Below are 20,813 nucleotides of genomic sequence, written 5' to 3'. Positions count from 1 at the left end.
AAGCACACATTGTCTAAAGCACGCTCTCTCCTCCAGAGCTTCTCCATGGACATTATGAGACATAAAGATGCTGTGGATGAGATTGTGAAGACCAGCGAGGTCATTATGAACAGTAAAGATGAGGCAGAGAAGCAGGCGCTGAGGGTAAATAAAGGAGAATATATAAAGAATTGTATCTTAAACTGTACAGTGGAGGTTCCTGACTAAAATGGCTGTGGTGTCATACAGATGAAGCTCCAGACACTGTCAGAGAAATACAGTGTGGTCAGCCAGCTGAATTCAGAGCGCTGTCTGCAGCTGGAGAGAGCTCATTCTCTGGTCTGTCAGTTCTGGGAAACACACGATGAACTGTGGCCATGGCTGCAGGAGACGAGGACTGCCTTCACTCAGCTGTCCCTGCCGACTATTGAGTACGAAGCACTTCGACAGCAGCAAGAGGAGCTGAGGGTAAGACATACACCTGCTGGAACAGCTACTAATACTCCTTTAGCTGATGGACACTACTCAGCAGATGTCTGAAATAAAATCATTATATATATATATACATGAGGGTAAGTTATTAATTACATAAATTTGCTATCTGGGTGAACCCTTTAATACTGATGGGTTCACGTATATGAATATTAGCTACGTTTACATGCACTCACATGATCTATTTGAAAACAGATTGGTCGCATAATCCAATTGTAAAGTCTTCATGTAAGCACCTGAATCACTCCAAATGACTTTCAATCTGATTGACATGTGGTGCTGACCTGAAATAATCAGATGAACAGTAAATTAAGCCGTTAAATTATGTTGACTAGACTATTTTCTCAATCTGATTCAACCACACATGCAGTGCTGTGATGTGTAATGTTTTAGTACGTTTGAGGTGACGAGGTGATTCCTTCAGTGTAGATACATTGTAAAAAGTTGAAGACATTTGGACACTTCTGTCATATATTTGTCATGTATATATTTTGTAGTTGATGATATTTTAATAAAGCAATATGTTGTTTGAGACTGATTCTATGTGTGATGGTCTACTGTTTTGCCTTATGCTTAACTGTTGTAAAATCATGGTAATGCAGTCTCGAATAGCTTAGTGCTTGATTAGAACAGCTAAGAGGATAAAGTATTATGTACATCAGTGGCCAGACAGATGTTATTTGAGATCTGCGTGATATGTTGTCGGATTGTGCTTGACCTTTAACAGATTTATTCTTCTGATTATAATGCTATGAACTATCCATTGCATTTCATGATGATGTTAAACTTTCCGTCTTCAGCAAATGAGGGAGCTGATAGCAGAGCACAAGCCTCACATTGACAAGATGAATAAAACTGGACCTCAGCTGGTGGAGTTGAGTCCCAGTGAAGGGCTGCCAATCAGAGAGAAATACGAGGCTGCGGAAAAACTGTACAGCCAGCTGAAAGTGGACGTCAAGCATAGAGCAGCTGCCTTGGATGAGGCCATCTCCAAATCCACTCAGGTACAGTTCATCAGTCATATTCTTCTCTTCTTCAGCACTGGTTAAAGGGATAGTTCATCACAGTTGCTGGTAACCATTGACTTGAACCATTGAAGTCAAAAGCTACCAGCACTGTTTGGTTACCCACATTCTCCAAATGTTCCACACAAGAAAGAAACGCATACAGCTTGAGAATGAGGCAGAAATGACATTTTTTGGGTGAACTAATCCCTTGAATCCATCTTAACTATGCACATTTCTGCTTGTCAATGACCTCCACAGTTCCATGATAAGATAGACCCAATGCTGGAGTCTCTGGAGCGCATCGCCGAACGCCTGCGCCAGCCTCCATCCATCTCAGTCGAGGTGGAGAAGATCCGAGAGCAGATATCGGAGAACAAAGCCGTGAATGTAGACTTGGAGAAACTTCAGCCATCGTATGAGACCCTGAAGCAGCGAGGAGAGGAGATGATCGCTCGCTCCGAAGGAGCAGACAAGGACCTTTCGGCCAAAGGTAATGGGTATGGGATCGGGGCTTGTGTGACTACTCGGTTTTAAAGCAGTGTGATAAAATGCGTTCCTCTGTTTTGATTGAAGCTGTTCAAGATAAGCTGGACCAGATGGTGTTTCTGTGGAATGACATCCAAGCTCTTCTGGAGGAAAGAGAGGCCAAGCTCCTGGATGTCATGGACTTAGCCGAGAAGTTCTGGTGTGACCACTGCGCTCTGATCGTCACCATCAAAGACACACACGACCTGCTGAAAGAGCTGGAGGAGCCTGGAGTCGATCCTTCAGTGGTCAAGCAGCAGCAAGAGTCTGTGGAGGTCTGGGAGCTTCAGAGCAGGATGTTTCAGATTCCTTCAGCTCTGTGCAACATCTTCATAAATGTTGGTTTGCTTCACAGGGCTTTAGAGAAGAGATTGACGGACTGCAGGAGGAACTCAATGTGGTCCAGAATCTGGGGGCGGAGCTTATGACAGCATGCGGAGAACCTGATAAACCAGTGATCAAGAAAAGTATAGATGAGGTAATGAAGTCAGAGAAGAATGAATGCACCCTTAGAAATAAAGGAATGGAACAGTCTTTAAAAAAAATACCATTATAACTTTAAAGTGTATCCAGTATAAAATGTATTAGCAGGATTAAAACAAATAATAATAATAATAAAATTAGAGTGAACACATATTAGCCACTCTTTCTGTGTGTAACAGAAGTGCTGGATGAGCTGGCGTCACACTGTATAATGTCTGACCACATCTCGTACGTCCCTCAGGTGAACTCAGCTTGGGAAACCCTGAACAAGGCATGGAAAGAGAGAGTGGAGAGTCTAGAGGAAGCCATGCAAGCTGCGGTGCAGTTCCAGGACAGTCTCCAGGTTAATACGACACACAGACCACTACCTCCTGATGACTCTGACCTCAGATCTGAAGGAAAAAAAGGATTGTGATGTGATTCAGCCCAAGCGGGCACCAAGAGGATGCACAGAGACGTTGAAAGAGAAAGCTTTTTGTCATTGTCATAGTGTACACAGATCAAGAACGTGCCTTACTTTAATCATGCTAAGCTGGTTGCTCAATAATTCAAGATTAATTTCTCAGTTATTCTCAGAAAGTCTCCGGTTGTACTAGTTTTCCCTAAACTCCAGATATGTATCATATTGGTTTAGGTGTGGCTCAGTTTTGTTCGTTTTCACTGTCACCTGAGCCTCATTTGTGTCGGGGCTAAACGTGAAACTCGACTCGATGCAAGGTGCGGATGTTGTGCAGCCTGTGACAATAGTTTTCTCCTCCCTGACAGAACATGTTTGACTCGGTGGATATTATGGAAGGCAAACTGGATTTGATGTCGCCCGTGGGCACGGACCTGGAGACTGTGAAACAGCAGATCGAGGAGCTGAAGGTATTGATTTACTGCTTGTGTGTGGCAGATTTTCCCATAGCCATGACACATTGCTTTTTGTCAAAGTCATAGTGGATCCAAATCAAAGTAGAAAGCTATTTATCGCCAGCCTCTTTCATTTTTGATTGTTTTGTGACTATTTGAGTAATTGAGCTGACAGAGCACACAGCAGCTGTGTTCACACAGAGCCATTCGTTTGCTTCATCTTACACCGCTGCTCTGAGCCTGCACATTTGTAAATGTTTAACCATTGGCTTGTAGGTGAATTAACATGCTTTTAGCTCAATATTTGATTTGCAGATAATTTCTGCAAGAATTTACTAGTAGCAGAGATAGACAGCATGCTATCAGTGAATAGACAGTGAATGTCAACAGTAAGTGGTTAACCCTAATGCAGCGCATCGTGTCGTGTGTGGGAAGGAGTTCAAAGGTGGTGCGTACCAGCTGCAGATCGAGATGGAAAGGCTGAACCATCACGCCGGGCTTCTGCTGAAGAAGGTGCTCGAGGAAGACGACCGCACTTCCATCCTGGAGCCAATGAATGAGCTGAAGATGCTCTGGGACAACCTGGATAAAAAGATCATCAACAGACAGGTCAGGCACTGAGAAGATCTAAACTTTAAAATCATGACCCATTTAGTGTCTGTAAAGTGATCTATCCCAGGGTGCAACAGGATATTCAAAAGAGTAGCAGATTTTATCCACTGGGAATTTACTGGATTCGTTAAAAATCAGTAATCAGAAAGACTACAAATGTGTACAAATAGGATTGATGTTGTTGCATTTATTGATTAATCATGTCATGTTTTCTTAGATAACTGCAATATCTGTTTAGTTTAATTGTGCCTTTAAATGTGCACTTTTTGCCATCCTAAAATCCGAAGTTGTGCTGTAATACAATGTAATAAATGTATTCTTCATTCATTTTAGTTAATACCTTAACTAAGATTAACTAATGTAACCTTTTTGTAAAGTGTTACCGCAGTATGTGACATATTTCCAGCAATGCAGACTGTTTTTAAAGAAATTTAGGAAATCCAGCCCTAAATCACAGCCCTGACAGAGCTGATGTTGTCAACAATGCTTGATATTTGACTAGACTGTGTATTCATGACACTGTTGTGATGACTGCTGTGTGTCCTGATCTCTTGTAGCACAAGCTGGAGGGAGCGCTGCTGGCTCTAGGGCAGTTCCAGCATGCTTTAGATGAACTTCTGGCTTGGCTCACTCACACTGAAGAGCTGCTTAATGAACAGAGGAAGGCCTGCGGTGACCCCAAAGCCATCGAGATCGAGCTCGCAAAGCACCACGTAAGTCACAGCTCTTGAGCCACATGTCAGAGGTCAGCAAGCACTGTTCAGCTCACGTATGGCCATTTCTTTCCACTGGGTAGGTGTTGCAGAACGATGTGCTGGCCCACAAGACCACGGTGGAGGCGGTGAACAAGGCCGGCAGTGACCTCATTGATTCCAGCGCTGGAGAGGAGGCACGAGGTCTGCAGAACAAGCTGGAGAACCTCAACCAGCGCTGGAGGACTATCCTGGAGAAGACTGAGCAGAGAAGACAGCTTCTGGACAGTGCTCTGCTGCAGGTCAGGAGCCAGTACAAGCCAGCCACAGACCTCTCAGAGGCTGAGCCTTTCCTAAAATGGAGATATGATTGACGATGTTCTCAACATGAGGCCAAAAAAGTCCTCTCTTAATCTTAAAGAATGTGAAAGAGAAGATGTCCATACACGCACATGCTCTCACTCAAAGAGTTTACTCACTGAGCGCTGATCCTGAACGTATTGACCATACAAATTAAGTAACAAACAACATTCCCAATTTTAAAATACATTTTTGATATATGTATAATTATTAATAAGTAGAATGAAGAGCAACGTTATATGTATCAAATATAATTCATATAAAATTATACCTGTGTCAACCCTATTAAATGTTTATATATATATAAATAACAATTGTTTATAAACTGCAAAACCTTCTGAAAAAAAGATAAGTAGTTTTTTTCACATAAAACAGGGACAAAGTAAATATATTGTTGTTTATTGACTATGCTAACTCTTTTTGACTCCAGACACCATTGTTGAGAGATTTCCTACAAACTTGCCATTTTAAGCCTAATAATCTGTGCTCATTAATCCTCGAGCCGCGGTGATGAATGTGCGGCTCTATTGTTGTGATGCTGGCTGATCTGTTTTCAGGCTCAAGGTTTCCATGGTGAGATTGAAGACATGCAGCAGTGGCTGAAAGACACGGAGCGTCAGCTGTTAGCATCAAAGGCCCTCGGAGGCTTACCAGACACGGCCCGAGAGCAGCTTAACACCCATCTGGTATGTGTTTAATACTACAACAGATCCGCCAGCGATGGCCAGCTTCTAACAACTAACCAACCACTGTTATTAATAGATTGATGGAGTAGTTATTGAAAACATTTTTGCTTGGTTTGGTTTAAGCATTTTTTTTGAGAATGTTTATCACACGTGATTTCCGAAAACTAATTTTATGTTCCATAGAAGGAAAACTTTTAAAGGTTTGGAATTTTCAGTTTTGGCTGAGCTAGTCCTTTAAAACTAACATGACGACGAAAAACTCAACAAAAACGCATTTGTCTAATTATATGAAAGTGCAATAAAATAAATTCTGTGCAGGTTTTTATGAAACGTTTTATAGACTTTTCACACTTTCTGATTTCTACTGATGTGTAAAAAAAACAATTTACGCTCAAATATCAGGAATAACTCTCTTTGTATGTCAGTAAACACACTATCTCTCTGTTTGTTTGTTTGTAGGAGCTCTGCAGTACACTGGAAGCAAAGGAGGAAATATATAAGCAGCTTCTTGACCGAGGGCAGCAGATTTTGACCTTGACCCCTGAAGGTCAAGACAGCACCACTGAGCTGGACCTACACAACCTGCAGGAGAAGTGGGAATGTGTTCAAGCCAAAGTGACAGAGAGGAAGGTGAGAGTCTGATTTGCTCACTGCTCTCAGTCTGACTCATTCTCTTCATCACCGCGCTGTCGGCTGATTATGCTCATGTAGCTCAGACATCAGATCTGTGAGCTGTTGTGCCTTGATGTGGTCAGAGGAGAGATTATTTTTCACTTGAGCACAAGCCCCAAGTGAGTTATAAATCACTAAAACACAAAGTAGAGTTGTCTGCGGTTTCTACAAAGTTGCTAAAGTGGAATAAACCACTAGTTCAGCCAAACACAAAACTGTGCTGCTCAAAAGGAGAATATTTAAAAGATGAACAGGCTTCTCTTTTCATCACAATAAACGCATATGGTATAAAACTTATAAAACTCCATGAAAGCACCTTGTAAAAGTAAGGTGGAGTAAAAATAAGACTTGAGTGCTGTATTCTTAAAATATATATAGGTGAGTAAATGATAGCCAAAGATTCAGTTCTGCTTGAACTAATTATCAAAGTACAAAATTAGTAAGCATACTGTATATTCAAGTCCAAATCAGATCTGGCTGTCAGATTAATGTAATTTTTGATTAAGGTCACTTTGCTGTGTTGAATCCAGACTTGGCAAAAGCATTTGTTTACAACAAGAATTTGACCACACACACTCCTGTCAGAACCTCGTCTGTGATAGTCAAGTCATCCTTGAATGTTTGCAGCTTTTACAAATATACCTCCTCACATGTGATGCTAGCCAGACATCACATGACATGCTGCTGGATGAGATCATTGAGTGACTGGGATCCAGTGGTGCTAGGGAAGTTCCTGTCTCATTTCCTCCTCAGTGATATGAGCAAATGCTCCAAAATAACTGAAATATCGTCATATTTCACAAAATATCAAGAATTGCCATGCAATGTCTTGTTACTAACTTGCTGTAGTAAGCAGTAGTGTTGTTTCGCTACCAAAATTGTTGTTTCGATAACGATACCTAGTCGATTGCAATTTCGATACTTTTTCGATACTTTTCCTGAAAAAGAAAAATACACTATCAAATATCATTGATGTGCTTTATTTCAAAACCAGGACAACATTCTAATCATATAACGCACAAATAAATGAACATATGGATAGCAGATATATTAAACATTTGAACAAAATGTGAAATATCAAAATGTAAAAAATGTATTAGAGCAATGACATTCAATGTAAAGAAAGAATAAATTTAGCAGCTACAGTATTGTTCGAAATAATAGCAGTACAATGTGACTAACCAGAATAATCAAGGTTTTTCGTATATTTTTTTTATTGCTACGTGGCAAACAAGTTACCAGTAGGTTCAGTAGATTCTCAGAAAACAAATGAGACCCAGCATTCATGATATGCACGCTCTTAAGGCTGTGCAATTGGGCAATTAGTTGAATTAGTTGAAAGGGGTGTGTTCAAAAAAATAGCAGTGTGGCATTCAATCACTGAGGTCATCAATTTTGTGAAGAAACAGGTGTGAATCAGGTGGCCCCTATTTAAGGATGAAGCCAACACTTGTTGAACATGCATTTGAAAGCTGAGGAAAATGGGTCGTTCAAGACATTGTTCAGAAGAACAGCGTACTTTGATTAAAAAGTTGATTAGAGAGGGGAAAACCTATAAAGAGGTGCAAAAAATGATAGGCTGTTCAGCTAAAATGATCTCCAATGCCTTAAAATGGAGAGCAAAACCAGAGAGACGTGGAAGAAAACGGAAGACAACCATCAAAATGGATAGAAGAATAACCAGAATGGCAAAGGCTCAGCCAATGATCACCTCCAGGATGATCAAAGACAGTCTGGAGTTACCTGTAAGTACTGTGACAGTTAGAAGATGTCTGTGTGAAGCTAATCTATTTTCAAGAATCCCCCGCAAAGTCCCTCTGTTAAAAAAAAGGCATGTGCAGAAGAGGTTACAATTTGCCAAAGAACACATCAACTGGCCTAAAGAGAAATGGAGGAACATTTTGTGGACTGATGAGAGTAAAATTGTTCTTTTTGGGTCCAAGGGCCACAGGCAGTTTGTGAGACGACCCCCAAACTCTGAATTCAAGCCACAGTACACAGTGAAGACCGTGAAGCATGGAGGTGCAAGCATCATGATATGGGCATGTTTCTCGTACTATGGTGTTGGGCCTATTTATCGCATACCAGGGATCATGGATCAGTTTGCATATGTTAAAATACTTGAAGAGGTCATGTTGCCCTATGCTGAAGAGGACATGCCCTTGAAATGGTTGTTTCAACAAGACAATGACCCAAAACACACTAGTAAACGGGCAAAGTCTTGGTTCCAAACCAACAAAATTAATGTTATGGAGTGGCCAGCCCAATCTCCAGACCTCAATCCAATTGAGAACTTGTGGGGTGATATCAAAAATGCTGTTTCTGAAGCAAAACCAAGAAATGTGAATGATTTGTGGAATGTTGTTAAAGAATCATGGAGTGGAATAACAGCTGAGAGGTGCCACAAGTTGGTTGACTCCATGCCACACAGATGTCAAGCAGTTTTAAAAAACTGTGGTCATACAACTAAATATTAGTTTAGTGATTCACAGGATTGCTAAATCCCAGAAAAAAAAAATGTTTGTACAAAAAAGAGTTTTGAGTTTGTACAGTCAAAGGTAGACACTGCTATTTTTTTGAACACACCCCTTTCAACTAATTGCCCAATTGCACAGCCTTAAGAGCATGCATATCATGAATGCTGGGTCTTGTTTGTTTTCTGAGAATCTACTGAACCTACTGGTAACTTGTTTGCCACGTAGCAATAAAAAATATACTAAAAACCTTGATTATTCTGGTTAGTCACATTGTACTGCTATTATTTTGAACAATACTGTATATCTCAGTTATCATGAGAAACATAAGAGTAATAAATTTATCTTTATTCTGAACTTTGAATAAAAATACGAACAGCGATTATATTAAATAATGTTTCTGAACTGAGATTAAATGTTAAAAGATAAATAATATCAATTTAAGCAATGGCATTCAATTATTGAGCGTCATCTTTAGTCAGCATCATCTTTATTGAGCGTCATCTTTAGTGAGCGTCATCTTTATTGAGCGTCATCTTTATTGAGCGTCATCTTTAGTGAGCGTCATCTTTAATGAGCGTCATCTTTAGTGAGTGTCATCTTTAGTGAGCGTCATCTTTAATGAGCGTCATCTTTAGTGAGCGTCATCTTTAATGAGCGTCATCTTTAGTGAGCGTCATCTTTAGTGAGCGTCATCTTTATTGAGAGTCATCTTTAGTGAGCGTCATCTTTATTGAACGTCATCTTTAGTGAGCGTCATCTTTATTGAACGTCATCTTTAATGAGCGTCATCTTTAGTGAGCGTCATCTTTAGTGAGCGTCATCTTTATTGAGAGTCATCTTTAGTGAGCGTCATCTTTATTGAACGTCATCTTTAGTGAGCGTCATCTTTAATGAGCGTCATCTTTAGTGAGAGTCATCTTTAATGAGCGTCATCTTTAGTGAGCGTCATCTTTATTGAGCATCATCTTTAGTGAGAGTCATCTTTAATGAGCGTCATGTTTAGTGAGCGTCATCTTTAGTGAGCGTCATCTTTAGTGAGCGTCATCTTTATTGAGCGTCATCTTTAGTGAGCGTCATCTTTAGTGAGCGTCATCTTTAATGAGCGTCATGTTTAGTGAGCGTCATCTTTAGTGAGCGTCATCTTTATTGAGCATCATCTTTAGGGAGAGTTATCTTTAGTGAGCGTCATCTTTATTGAGCGTCATCTTTAGTGAGAGTCATCTTTAATGAGCGTCATCTTTAGTGAGCGTCATCTTTATTGAGCGTCATCTTTATTGAGCGTCATCTTTAGTGAGCGTCATCTTTATTGAGCGTCATCTTTATTGAGCGTTATCTTTAGTGAGCGTCATCTTTAGTGAGCGTCATCTTTATTGAGCGTCATCTTTAGTGAGAGTCATCTTTAATGAGCGTCATGTTTAGTGAGCGTCACCTTTAGTGAGCGTCATCTTTAATGAGCGGGTGCCACTTTTATGAAATTATTTGGCCCGCCCCAGCCCGCAAATAAAGTAACATTTCTTTACCCACCCGACCCGCGCATCGGGGACATCATGGAAAATACATTGCTACTAGACTCATATTTCTTGTTCACTGAAGTTCCTCCCTCCACAGCAGCACGCAAGCACGGCGCTATTAGCAGCACATGCGCAGCTCGTGAACAGCTCTGTGAACTGTTTCATCCTGTCAAAGAGTTACTCAAGATGTGACGGAGCATGTGATTGTTGAATGTAGTGAACCCATACGTCCTTCACTGAACGAGGTCGAGAGATCTTCTCATTCATGAACGTGTTCAATGAACTGATACATCTCGTTTATGAATTAAATGAATGGTATACAGGGTCAGTGAGCCAAGCATGTAAATCTCGATCAGCAATCAGCAGATACAAAGTGCAGTTATAGGTGCTGTGCAGATACGCTCGTTTTCATATTTAGCATACAGAACATAACTCCATGTTTAATCCCCGATTAATGTGAATATTTTATATAAATTATCTGACCAAACAAGTTATTTAAACTATTTAATGCGATTATTCACACATTTTAGTAAAGCCAAATCAGTTTAGTAAAGCCACTAATGCAGGCATCTTGCTCGCTGTAGTGTTTTTTTGCTGCATTAAAAACACAGTCGTCCATAGGGAGGCACTGGAAGCGTGCGTTGCACACACCAACATGAAATTCGTCTCTTACAAATCTGGAACGCAGTCATTCATTGAAGTATCGATACTAATAAATTTAGGAATCGTGACAGTTTTAATTTCCGAGAATCGTGATACTTTTGAAGTATCGGTGCACCGTGCCACACTAGTAAGCAGCGATAAGAAATGGTCTCAAACGAACTGTTTCTCCATCCTCATGTTCCTTTGTTAAACTAGTTTATTCTCTTCAATAGGCCAAACTGCTTATTTCAGACTTTGGGAAATGTACAGTTGTCTCTGTACTTGAATCTGACATGAAAGGACGTGTTTGTGTTTGATCGGCCATAGGTGAAACTGGAGGAGGCTCTGGTGATGGCCACAGACTTCCATAACTCACTACAAGATTTCATTAACTGGCTGACGCAGGCCGAACAGACCCTCGCTACAGCCTCGCCTGCCTCCCTCATCCTGGAGACCGTCATGTTCCAGATAGATGAGCATAAGGTCAGTGCTCTTTGACATGATATGCAACATGATTTACAAGTCTAACAAAAACTTTCATGCAGCTTACTGTGGCTTATTGCTAAATATCAGCATGAAATGATCTATTTTTTACATTTACATTTACATTTACATTTATTCATTTAGCAGTCGCTTTTATCCAAAGCGACTTACAAATGAAGACAGTGGAAGCAATCAAAAACAACAAAAAAGAGCAATGATATATAAGTACTACAACAAGTCTCATTTAGGTTAACACAGCACACGTAGGATGGGATTTTAAATAATATAATTAATAAAATGAAAACAGATAGAATATAAAAAGAACAGAGCAAGCTAGTTAGAGGTCTTTACACACACACATATATATAATTGCATAATAAATGAAAAGAAAAATAGAATACAAAAAGATTAGAAAGGTAGTTAGATTTTTTAAGAATAGAATTAGAATAGTGAGTGTTAAAGTTAGAGGGTCAAATAAAGATGGAAGAGATGTGTTTTAAGCCGATTCTTGAAGATGGCTAAGGACTCAGCTGCTCGGATTGAGTTGGGCAGGTCATTCCACCAGGAGGGAACATTTAATTTAAAAGTCCGTAAAAGTGACTTTGTGCTTCTTTGGGATGGCACAATCAAGCGACGTTCACTTGCAGAACGCAAGCTTCTAGAGGGCACATAAGTCTGAAGGGTGCAGATCCAGTGGTAGTTTTGTAGGCAAACATCAATGCCTTGAATTTTATGCGAGCAGCTATTGGAAGCCAGTGCAAATTGATAAACAGAAGTGTGACGTGTATTCTTTTTGGCTCATTAAAAATTAATCTTGCTGCCGCGTTCTGAATTAATTGTAAAGGTTTGATAGAATTGGCTGGAAGACCTGCCTAGAGGGCATTGCAATAGTCCAGCCTGGACAGAACAAGAGCTTGAACAAGGTGTTGTGCAGCATGTTCCGAAAGAAAGGGCTTGATCTTCTTGATGTTGAATAAAGCAAATCTGCAGGATCGGACAGTTTTAGCAATGTGGTCTGATAAAGTCAGCTGATCATCAATTATAACTCCAAGGCTTCTAGCTGTTTTTGAAGCAGTTATGTTTGAAGTGCCTAACTTGATGGTGAAATTGTGATGGAACGATGGGTTTGCTGGAATCACAAGCAGTTCTGTCTTGGCAAGGTTGAGTTGAAGGTGATGGTCCATCATCCAGGAAGAAATGTCTGTTAGACAAGCTGAGATGCGAATAGCTACCTTCGGATCATCAGGATGGAATGAGAGGTAGAGTTGACTGTCATCAGCATAGCAGTGGTATGAAAAACTATGTTTCTGAATGACAGAACCTAATGATGCCATGTAGACAGAGAAGAGAAGAGGTCCAAGAACTGAGCCCTGAGGCACCCCAGTAGTTAGATGTTGAGACTTTGGCACCTTACCTCTCCAAGATACTTTGAAGGACCTATCTGATAGGTAAGACTCAAACCATTGAAGAGTGGTTACTGAGATGCCATTTGCCAGTAGGGTGGATAGGAGGATCTGGTGAATAACCGTGTCAAAAGCAGCGGACAGATCAAGTAGGATAAGTACTGAAGATTTGGATTCTGCTCTTGCCAGTCTTAGAGCTTCAACAACTGAGAGCAAGGCCGTCTCAGTTGAATATCCACTTCTGAAGTCAGATTGGTTGCTGTCAAGGAGATTGTTGTGTGTGAGAAATATAGAGACTTGTTTGAACACAGCTCTTTCAAATGTTTTTGCAATGAAAGGAAGAAGAGAAACTGGTCTGTAGTTCTCTAAAAGTGACGGGTTGAGGTTGGGTTTCTTAAAGGGTTAGTTCGCCCAAAAAAGAAAATTATGTCATTAATAACTCACCCTTATGCTGTTCCAAACATGTAAGACCTCCTTTTATCTTCGGAACACCGTTTAAGATATTTTAGATTTAGTCCGAGAGCTCTCAGTCCCTACATTGAAGCTGTGTGTACGGTATACTGTCCATGTCCAGAAAGGTAAGAAAAACTTCATCAAAGTAGTCCATGTGACATCAGAGGGTCCAAAAATAGCAAAAACTACGAATTCGTTCAGCATTCTTCTCTTCCGTGTCTGTGTGAGAGAGAGTTCAAATCAAAGCAGCTGGATTTCCGGTTCGCGAACGAATCATTCAGTTCACCAAATCGAACTGAATAGTTTTAAACGGTTCGCATCTCTAATACGCATTAATCCACAAATGACTTAAGCTGTTCACTTTTTTTTAATGTGGCTGACACTCACTCTTGAGTTCAAACAAACCAATATCCCGGAGTAATGCATGCACTCAAACAGTACACTGACTGAACTGCTTTGAAGATGAACACCGAGCCGAAGCCAGATAACGAACAATAGACTGACTCGTTCACGAGTGAAGAACCGATTGCATCGGTGTTCGGATCACCAGTAGTTCTTTCGGACAGTTCGATTCAATGAACCGGTTAAAGAAAACGGTTCACAGGTTCTTTTGCGCTCGACGTATTGGCGTCATTTGCGATGATTGCCCTTGATTCAAGCCTTCGGTTTACCAGCGCTCATAACACTAGCACAGAATCAGTTCAGAATCAATCACCAAAAGAATCAGTTCAGTTCAGATGCTCTGTGTGTCGGTCTGCTTCACACTGAATCACACATGCGCAGTATAATCAGCTCCTCGGTTCACGAATCAGACGCGTCTGACAGAAACGGTTCTTGACTCGTGAACGAGTCAGTCTATTGTTCGTTATCTGGCTCGGTGTTCATCTTCACAGCAGCTCAGTCAGTGTACTGTTTGAGTACATGAATTACTCCGGGATATTGGTTTGTTTGAACTCAGAGGGAGTGTCAGCCACATTAAAAAAGTTAACAGCTTAATTCATCTGTGGATTAATGCGTATTAGAGATGCGAACCGTTTAAAACGATTCAGTTCGATTTGGTGAACTGAATGATTCGTTCGCGAACCGGAAATCCAGACTGCTTTGATTTGAACTCTCTCTCACACAGACACGGAAGAGAAGACAATGCTTAATAAAGCTATTTTTGGACCAAAATGTATTTTCGATGCTTCAAAAAATTCTAACTGACCCTATGATGTCACATGGACTACTTTGATGATGTTTCTCTTACCTTTCTGGACATTGACAGTATACCGTACACAAAGCTTTAATGGAGGGACTGAGAGCTCTCGGACTAAATCTAAAATACCTTAAACTGTGTTCCGAAGATAAAAGGAGGTCTTACATGTTTGGAACAGAATAAGGGTGAGTTATTAATGACATAATTTTCATTTTTGGGCGAACTAACCCTTTAAGTAGTGGAGTTATACGTGTCTGTCTAAATGATGAGGGGAAAACACCAGTGTGGAGAGAAGTGTTGATGATGTGAGTGAGTGCAGGTATAACTGCAGGAGAAATGGCTTGAAGGAGATGGAATAGGATCAAGCGGGCAAGTAGTAGGGTGATTAGAAAGGATGAGTTTTGAGACTTCTTTTAAATGCATGTTATTGATCTTATTTTGAACAGTTAATTTGTGCACATTTTGTGTAAAAAAAAATAAAAATAAAATCAACAACTCATGTAACAAAAGGTAATGTAATAACTACTAATGTTATATAATGTGCATAACAATATTTTTCTAAAACTTTAATAAATCCTAAGATAATGTATTAACAACATATTTCAATAAAAATTCACTAAAACATTGTTCTATTACAATTGTATTATAATAATGTAATTATTGTTGCTGTTGTTGTGCATTACTTCTTATAAATATATAAGCACATTAAATATAATAAATATATTTTAAAATGACAACAAAATGTATAAATAGTGTCATATACCAACACTGTATACAACGTATAGCCTAAAAAAATCCTCTTTGGTAAGTGTAACAAGGACTCTGTAAAATGAAGTGTTACCAGTGTAAACACTGTTTCACAATACATTATGTGCTTGTTTTACTTTATCAGCTGTGATTGCATTATAAGTTGCCACAGTGTTATCATAATGTTATAAATTTCACATGCACTCTATTACATTATGAGAAAAAAATCGTTCTTGCCCTTGAAATAAACAGTACTTTTCCAAAATACGTTTTTTTTTTTTTTTTTTTTCCTTAAAATGGATCTGCTGGAATTGCAGGTGTTTGTGACTGAGGTGAACTCCCATCGGGATCAGATCATCGAGCTGGATAAGACAGGAACACACCTCAAGTACTTCAGTCAGAAACAGGACGTGGTGTTGATCAAGAACCTCCTGCTGAGCGTTCAAGGCCGCTGGGAGAAGGTCGTGCAGAGGTCAGTGGAGAGAGGACGGCTGCTGGACGATGCCAGGAAACGTGCCAAACAGGTGGGAGAGGAACTCATCTAACAGCCATGCTTTGTTTAATCACACATCCTCGCTCGATGTAGTCACTATAGGAATGATGGAATCACAGAGAACTTTCAAAGGGTCTGTATAAAGGGTATAGGTTAAAATAAAAGTAGGAAAATACAGGGAAATTCCTGTATTTTCCCTGCAAGACAAGACACAAGATTTGTAATTCCCGTGCATAAAGCCAGAGCTCCACAGGAATGGCTTAAAACAACAATGTTGATGTTCTGGAGAAGCCAAGTCAAAGTCCAGATCTCAGTCAAAATTGAGAATTTATGAGGGACTTGAAAACGGCTGTGCACTCATAAGCTCCATGCAGACAGACTGAGCTACAAAGAAGAATGAGAAACATTATAATAAAGACCTACAGTATCAACACAGCCTACTTTGGAATTGTTGCCAAAGGACCATCTGATAAATACTGACCTGAGGGGTTGACTGTGTATGCAAACGATTATTTAGTAACCGTAATCAATTTTGAGCAAACGTGTTGGGCACGACGGAATATATTTTATTTTTTGCTCAGTGTTAAAAATAGCAAAATAAATTCTCTGTGATTCAATCATGGAAAAAACAAAAGGCTGTTATATACTGCATACTAGACTGATGCATTCTCATGCTCTCGTCTTCTGCAGTTCCATGAGTCCTGGAACAAACTGATGGAGTGGCTGGAGGAGTCCGAGAGAGCGCTGGACTCTGAGCTGGAGATCGCTAATGATCCGGACAAGATCAAGACACAGTTAACCCAGCACAAGGTGACGACACCTGTCCAGCACACGTCTGCCATTTACACCTGGTGCCAAGTTATATAAACACAGCCACTATGCTAAAACTAGCTAAAGAACTAGGCTGGCCAACTAGCAGTTGACCTGTCTTAAAAAAAAATGAGAGACTAACTTGTAAGAATAGACTTAAATAAAATAGACTGGTATTAACATGTGTTCCTAATGCCTCTCCTGTGAGCACTTGTGTTCAGTTTTCATCGAGACGCTTCCCTCTTATTTTGACACACTCTACATCACTTTCATGGGGATGAAAACTGAACAAACAAACCCATGTTACACAGCATATGAGCGAGAGGGAATGGAAGCAAATAAAAAGGGTCAGGAGTGCAGCTGTAATTGGGGATGCGAGGTTTGAATGGCTTGTATGGCTGTGAGAGATCACATGAATCTGATACGTTTAGATTATGTTTCACCGTGTTAACATTCATAAAAGATGAGCATTTAAACTACACAATACATTGGACAATTTACTTGTTCGCACCTATATTTGCCACTGACCACTTGTGCTCCGATCACACACAAAAAAATGGATGTAAATGACAGGTTTAAATGGGGTCATATAGACTTCCTGTTCACACCGTGTTTTTATCCCCATCTGTGAATGTGGAACAACTGATGAGCTGCCGAGCAAACAATACCAGGTGCTTTTTCATTCACTGCTATTGTGTTTTTTACAGACTGTGGGTCATGAGAAGTGGCATCCTGTTCTACTCCTGTCTAATTTATTCCCCCACGTTAGATGTTTTTTAATTGCAGTTCTTTGTGAGAAGCCTGACTTCAGTTTTAGATGATGTGCACCATCAGTGGTTTTAAAGCAGGATACGAGTAGGATCGTGTGATCCTGATCTTAGCGCTGCATGTTGGTGTGTAATTAACAGCTCAGCAGTGCTTCAGATGTTCTGATGAGTCAGTCACAAATACGAATGACATCAGTCTTCCTGGAAGACCTCACAGGATGGCTTGCGGGACACATGCCCTTGAGCTACATCCGAATGAGCATTCGCTTCTGTTTGTCTTGTGTGTGGGGGGATTGTAGGAGTTCCAGAAAACTCTGGGCAGCAAGCATTCGGTGTATGACACCACCAGCCGCACGGGCCGAGCTTTGAAGGACAAGACCTCCTTGCAAGATGACAACCAGAAGCTGGACGACATGCTCAGTGAGCTCAGGGACAAATGGGACACAGTCTGCGGGAAATCTGTGGAGAGGTACATGCAGAAAAACACATATCCATCTTCCCGATTAAAAATAGATATATACATTTTGCATAAACAACATTAAGGCTATTTCAGGCTTTATTAAATGTAGGCTTAATTTAGAATTGGATTTTTCAGAACACCTAAAATCTATATTTTCCAGTAAGATCATATTAGTAAATGTTAGTTAATGCATTAAATAACAATGAGAAATACATTTCGTACATTATTTATTTATTAATATTAGCTAATAAAAAATAGTCCATGTTCGCTTAGATCCATTAAATAATATTAAAATATACATATTTTGCATATTTAGCCAATGAGTTTTCTGTTTTAAATTTAAATCACTGATTAGCATTCACTTTAGCATTGCACTGTGCTTAAAGTTCCTCTGAAACCCTCCACCTTCCCCAGCTCCACCTGTATAGATCTTCTACATGTTATTTTATATGCTGTTTGTGCATTTGTCATATCCATTACCCTGCTAAAATCTTCCGAAAGTTCTCATGAAAGAACTAAAAAAGTATGTTTCATTGTTAGTTGATGTTAACTAATGTAGTTAACTAATGCTAACAAGTGAAGCCTTAATTAAAGGTGTTACCCATTTTCCTTTATGCATTCATATGAATTCAGAATTCAAATATTAACGTTGCGTGAACAATATTTAATATCTGTGTTATTTGTCAACTAACTGTCCATGATTCATGATCAGACGAAAGGATATGTTGTCACAACTGTGTATTTAACATCACATGGGCTGTTTTTTACAGGCAGAATAAGCTGGAGGAGGCTCTGCTGTTCTCAGGTCAGTTCACAGATGCATTGCAGGCTCTCATCGACTGGCTTTATAAAGTGGAACCACAGCTTGCTGAAGATCAGCCCGTGCATGGAGACATAGACCTCGTCCTGAACCTCATCGACAGCCATAAGGTACCCATATGAGTTTGACTGATCTACACAACCTGCTTCTTCAATACTGAACTGTAGGACATTATATGAATGAATGAAATTGATATCTGAAGATACAGATATCTAAAGTAATGATGTAATTTCATGATAAACTAACACAATATATTATATGTGTTTTTAACTTCTTGGATCTGTGGCAAGAATCAAATATAATAAGACGGTAGTATCATCAGAGGGGAGTGTAACCCTCTGCTTTCAGTTTGAGGTGACAGGAGTGCTGGATACACAGACTCAAACACATTGCTAGAGTAGACATCAGGACACACTTGAGCTGATGAGTCTAGAGGTGACCTCATTCACACTCCTAATTGAGCAAATAGTCACCAGCATTCTTCTGACTTTATTTGGTGCTGTTAATGCCTGATTTCTATGGATGCAATCAAGATCTGGGTGATCTAGCTAAAACAAATTCCAGCTTTTAGACAAGATTCTATAAATAACTCAGCATTTTGTAGTCAGAAGACAAGGAAGGATCACCTAATGTGATTCATATTTCATAGACCACATCATCAAAATCATAGAGCCAACTTCCTTTTTGTTTTTCCTTTTTCTTTGGAATGACCAATGCTTATTGCAAAATCATAGGCTACATAATTAAAACCTGGTGATGTGCAAATGTGGTAAAGCCTGGCTGCTGAGGAGCGTGATTGATAACAGTAGACACGTACCTCTTAACTGTTCCCTGTTATGATGACATCAGAGGTGGATATGGGCTCTGGCGTGACATCATTTAGACAGCATTGTACAGGCATACAAAATGTGATTGATTATAAAAATAATTCACTAAATACTCAAAATGCTTGTCTTCAAATCTAATTCCATCTTAACTGTTCAACTGAACATCTATCCATACTATATATGTTTTATGATTATTAGTGCATCACATTAACATTATGGGGCTTAATTCAACAAACTAAGCATATAGACTAAAGCGCAGGTGCACTCAGGGCATGTCTGAATCCACTTTTGGTAGTTTAATGATGGGAGAACGGTTGGCACATCCGTGCGCATGGTATAAACGGGTGGTCCCGTTTCTCTTAATGAGTAATGGGTGCTTTTTTGGGCGTAACTTGCAATAAACCAATCAAAGTCGCATCTCCCATCCCCTTTAAACGTCAGTTGTGCTCGCGACATGGTGGGTTCACTATTTACATTGCGGAATGTAATATTTCTTTTTTTTATGTTTGGTGCTGCTGCGCGTCCCTGCGTGTGTAATAAGCAAGGTGTACACACATTGTACACCCACCTGTAGGTGCATTACACTAACACGTTCTTTAAATTAACAAAGAAAAAATAAACTAAATAAACAAAGAAAAAATATTGCACCAACCTTTAGACCAGGTTTGAGTTAGTCTATGGTGCAGTTTATTTTCAGTCCCTCAAAATAGCAACGCACCAACTGTATGTCTGAACACAGTATGCCTGAATTTAAGCAATGCAGTACAGGACGGGAAAATGAGAACTGTGTCGGGCTGAAACTAGCAAAAACACTAGTTTCATGCATTGTGCCAGGTGTATGATAGGGCTCTAGGAGTTTTAAAATGCATATATACAGTATGATGATGTTGCTGCCTATGTAGATCTAAAGCTAAAAGTAGATGGGTTGAATGTTGAATGCCTTTCTTCATGTGTCCTGCAGGTGTTCCAGAAAGAGTTGGGCAAAAGGACTGGCAGCGTGCAGGCTTTGAAGCGCTCGGCCCGTGAGCTTATTGAGAACAGCCACGATGACTCGTCCTGGGTCAAAGTTCAGATGCAAGAGCTGAGCACTCGCTGGGAGACGGTGTGCAGCCTCTCTGTGTCCAAACAGACACGGCTCGAGCAGGCACTGTGTCAGGTAAGACATGTGATCTGTCATCAACAATCACGCCGTCAGATGTTACACTCCTGACCGTATGTACCAACAATTTTGACAGAATAAAACAAGCTACTGTAGAAACATCTATGTAAATTACCACGGTTAGGATTGGCTAACCTGCATGTCAAATTATTATCAAAACTACCTTACAAGTGTCAGAATTGCTGTCAGAGTGTGTGCTGTTC

At 40.0% G+C, this 20,813-nt stretch overlaps 1 protein-coding gene across 1 annotated transcript in view; it reads left to right on the top strand.

Annotated features, from left to right (window-relative positions):
* The window catches only part of LOC113113078 (dystonin-like), a 154,391-nt gene that overhangs the window by 118,949 nt on the left and 14,629 nt on the right, over positions 1-20,813 (top strand). The window contains exons 72-90 of the mRNA XM_026279235.1: positions 37-144; positions 229-447; positions 1,272-1,475; positions 1,737-1,968; positions 2,052-2,278; positions 2,359-2,481; positions 2,728-2,829; positions 3,252-3,353; positions 3,774-3,947; positions 4,508-4,663; positions 4,747-4,944; positions 5,560-5,688; positions 6,148-6,318; positions 11,318-11,473; positions 15,592-15,798; positions 16,458-16,577; positions 17,644-17,813; positions 18,575-18,734; positions 20,413-20,607. Of these exons, the coding sequence (XP_026135020.1) occupies positions 37-144; positions 229-447; positions 1,272-1,475; positions 1,737-1,968; positions 2,052-2,278; positions 2,359-2,481; positions 2,728-2,829; positions 3,252-3,353; positions 3,774-3,947; positions 4,508-4,663; positions 4,747-4,944; positions 5,560-5,688; positions 6,148-6,318; positions 11,318-11,473; positions 15,592-15,798; positions 16,458-16,577; positions 17,644-17,813; positions 18,575-18,734; positions 20,413-20,607 (3,153 nt within the window). The remainder of the gene's footprint in view (positions 1-36; positions 145-228; positions 448-1,271; positions 1,476-1,736; positions 1,969-2,051; positions 2,279-2,358; positions 2,482-2,727; positions 2,830-3,251; positions 3,354-3,773; positions 3,948-4,507; positions 4,664-4,746; positions 4,945-5,559; positions 5,689-6,147; positions 6,319-11,317; positions 11,474-15,591; positions 15,799-16,457; positions 16,578-17,643; positions 17,814-18,574; positions 18,735-20,412; positions 20,608-20,813) is intronic.

The sequence above is a fragment of the Carassius auratus genome, chromosome 13 (genome assembly GCF_003368295.1).
Source record: "Carassius auratus strain Wakin chromosome 13, ASM336829v1, whole genome shotgun sequence".
NCBI classification, from domain to species: domain Eukaryota; kingdom Metazoa; phylum Chordata; class Actinopteri; order Cypriniformes; family Cyprinidae; genus Carassius; species Carassius auratus.
Note: the sequence above shows the minus strand (reverse complement) of the source record. Positions and strands in the feature narration are given on the sequence as shown.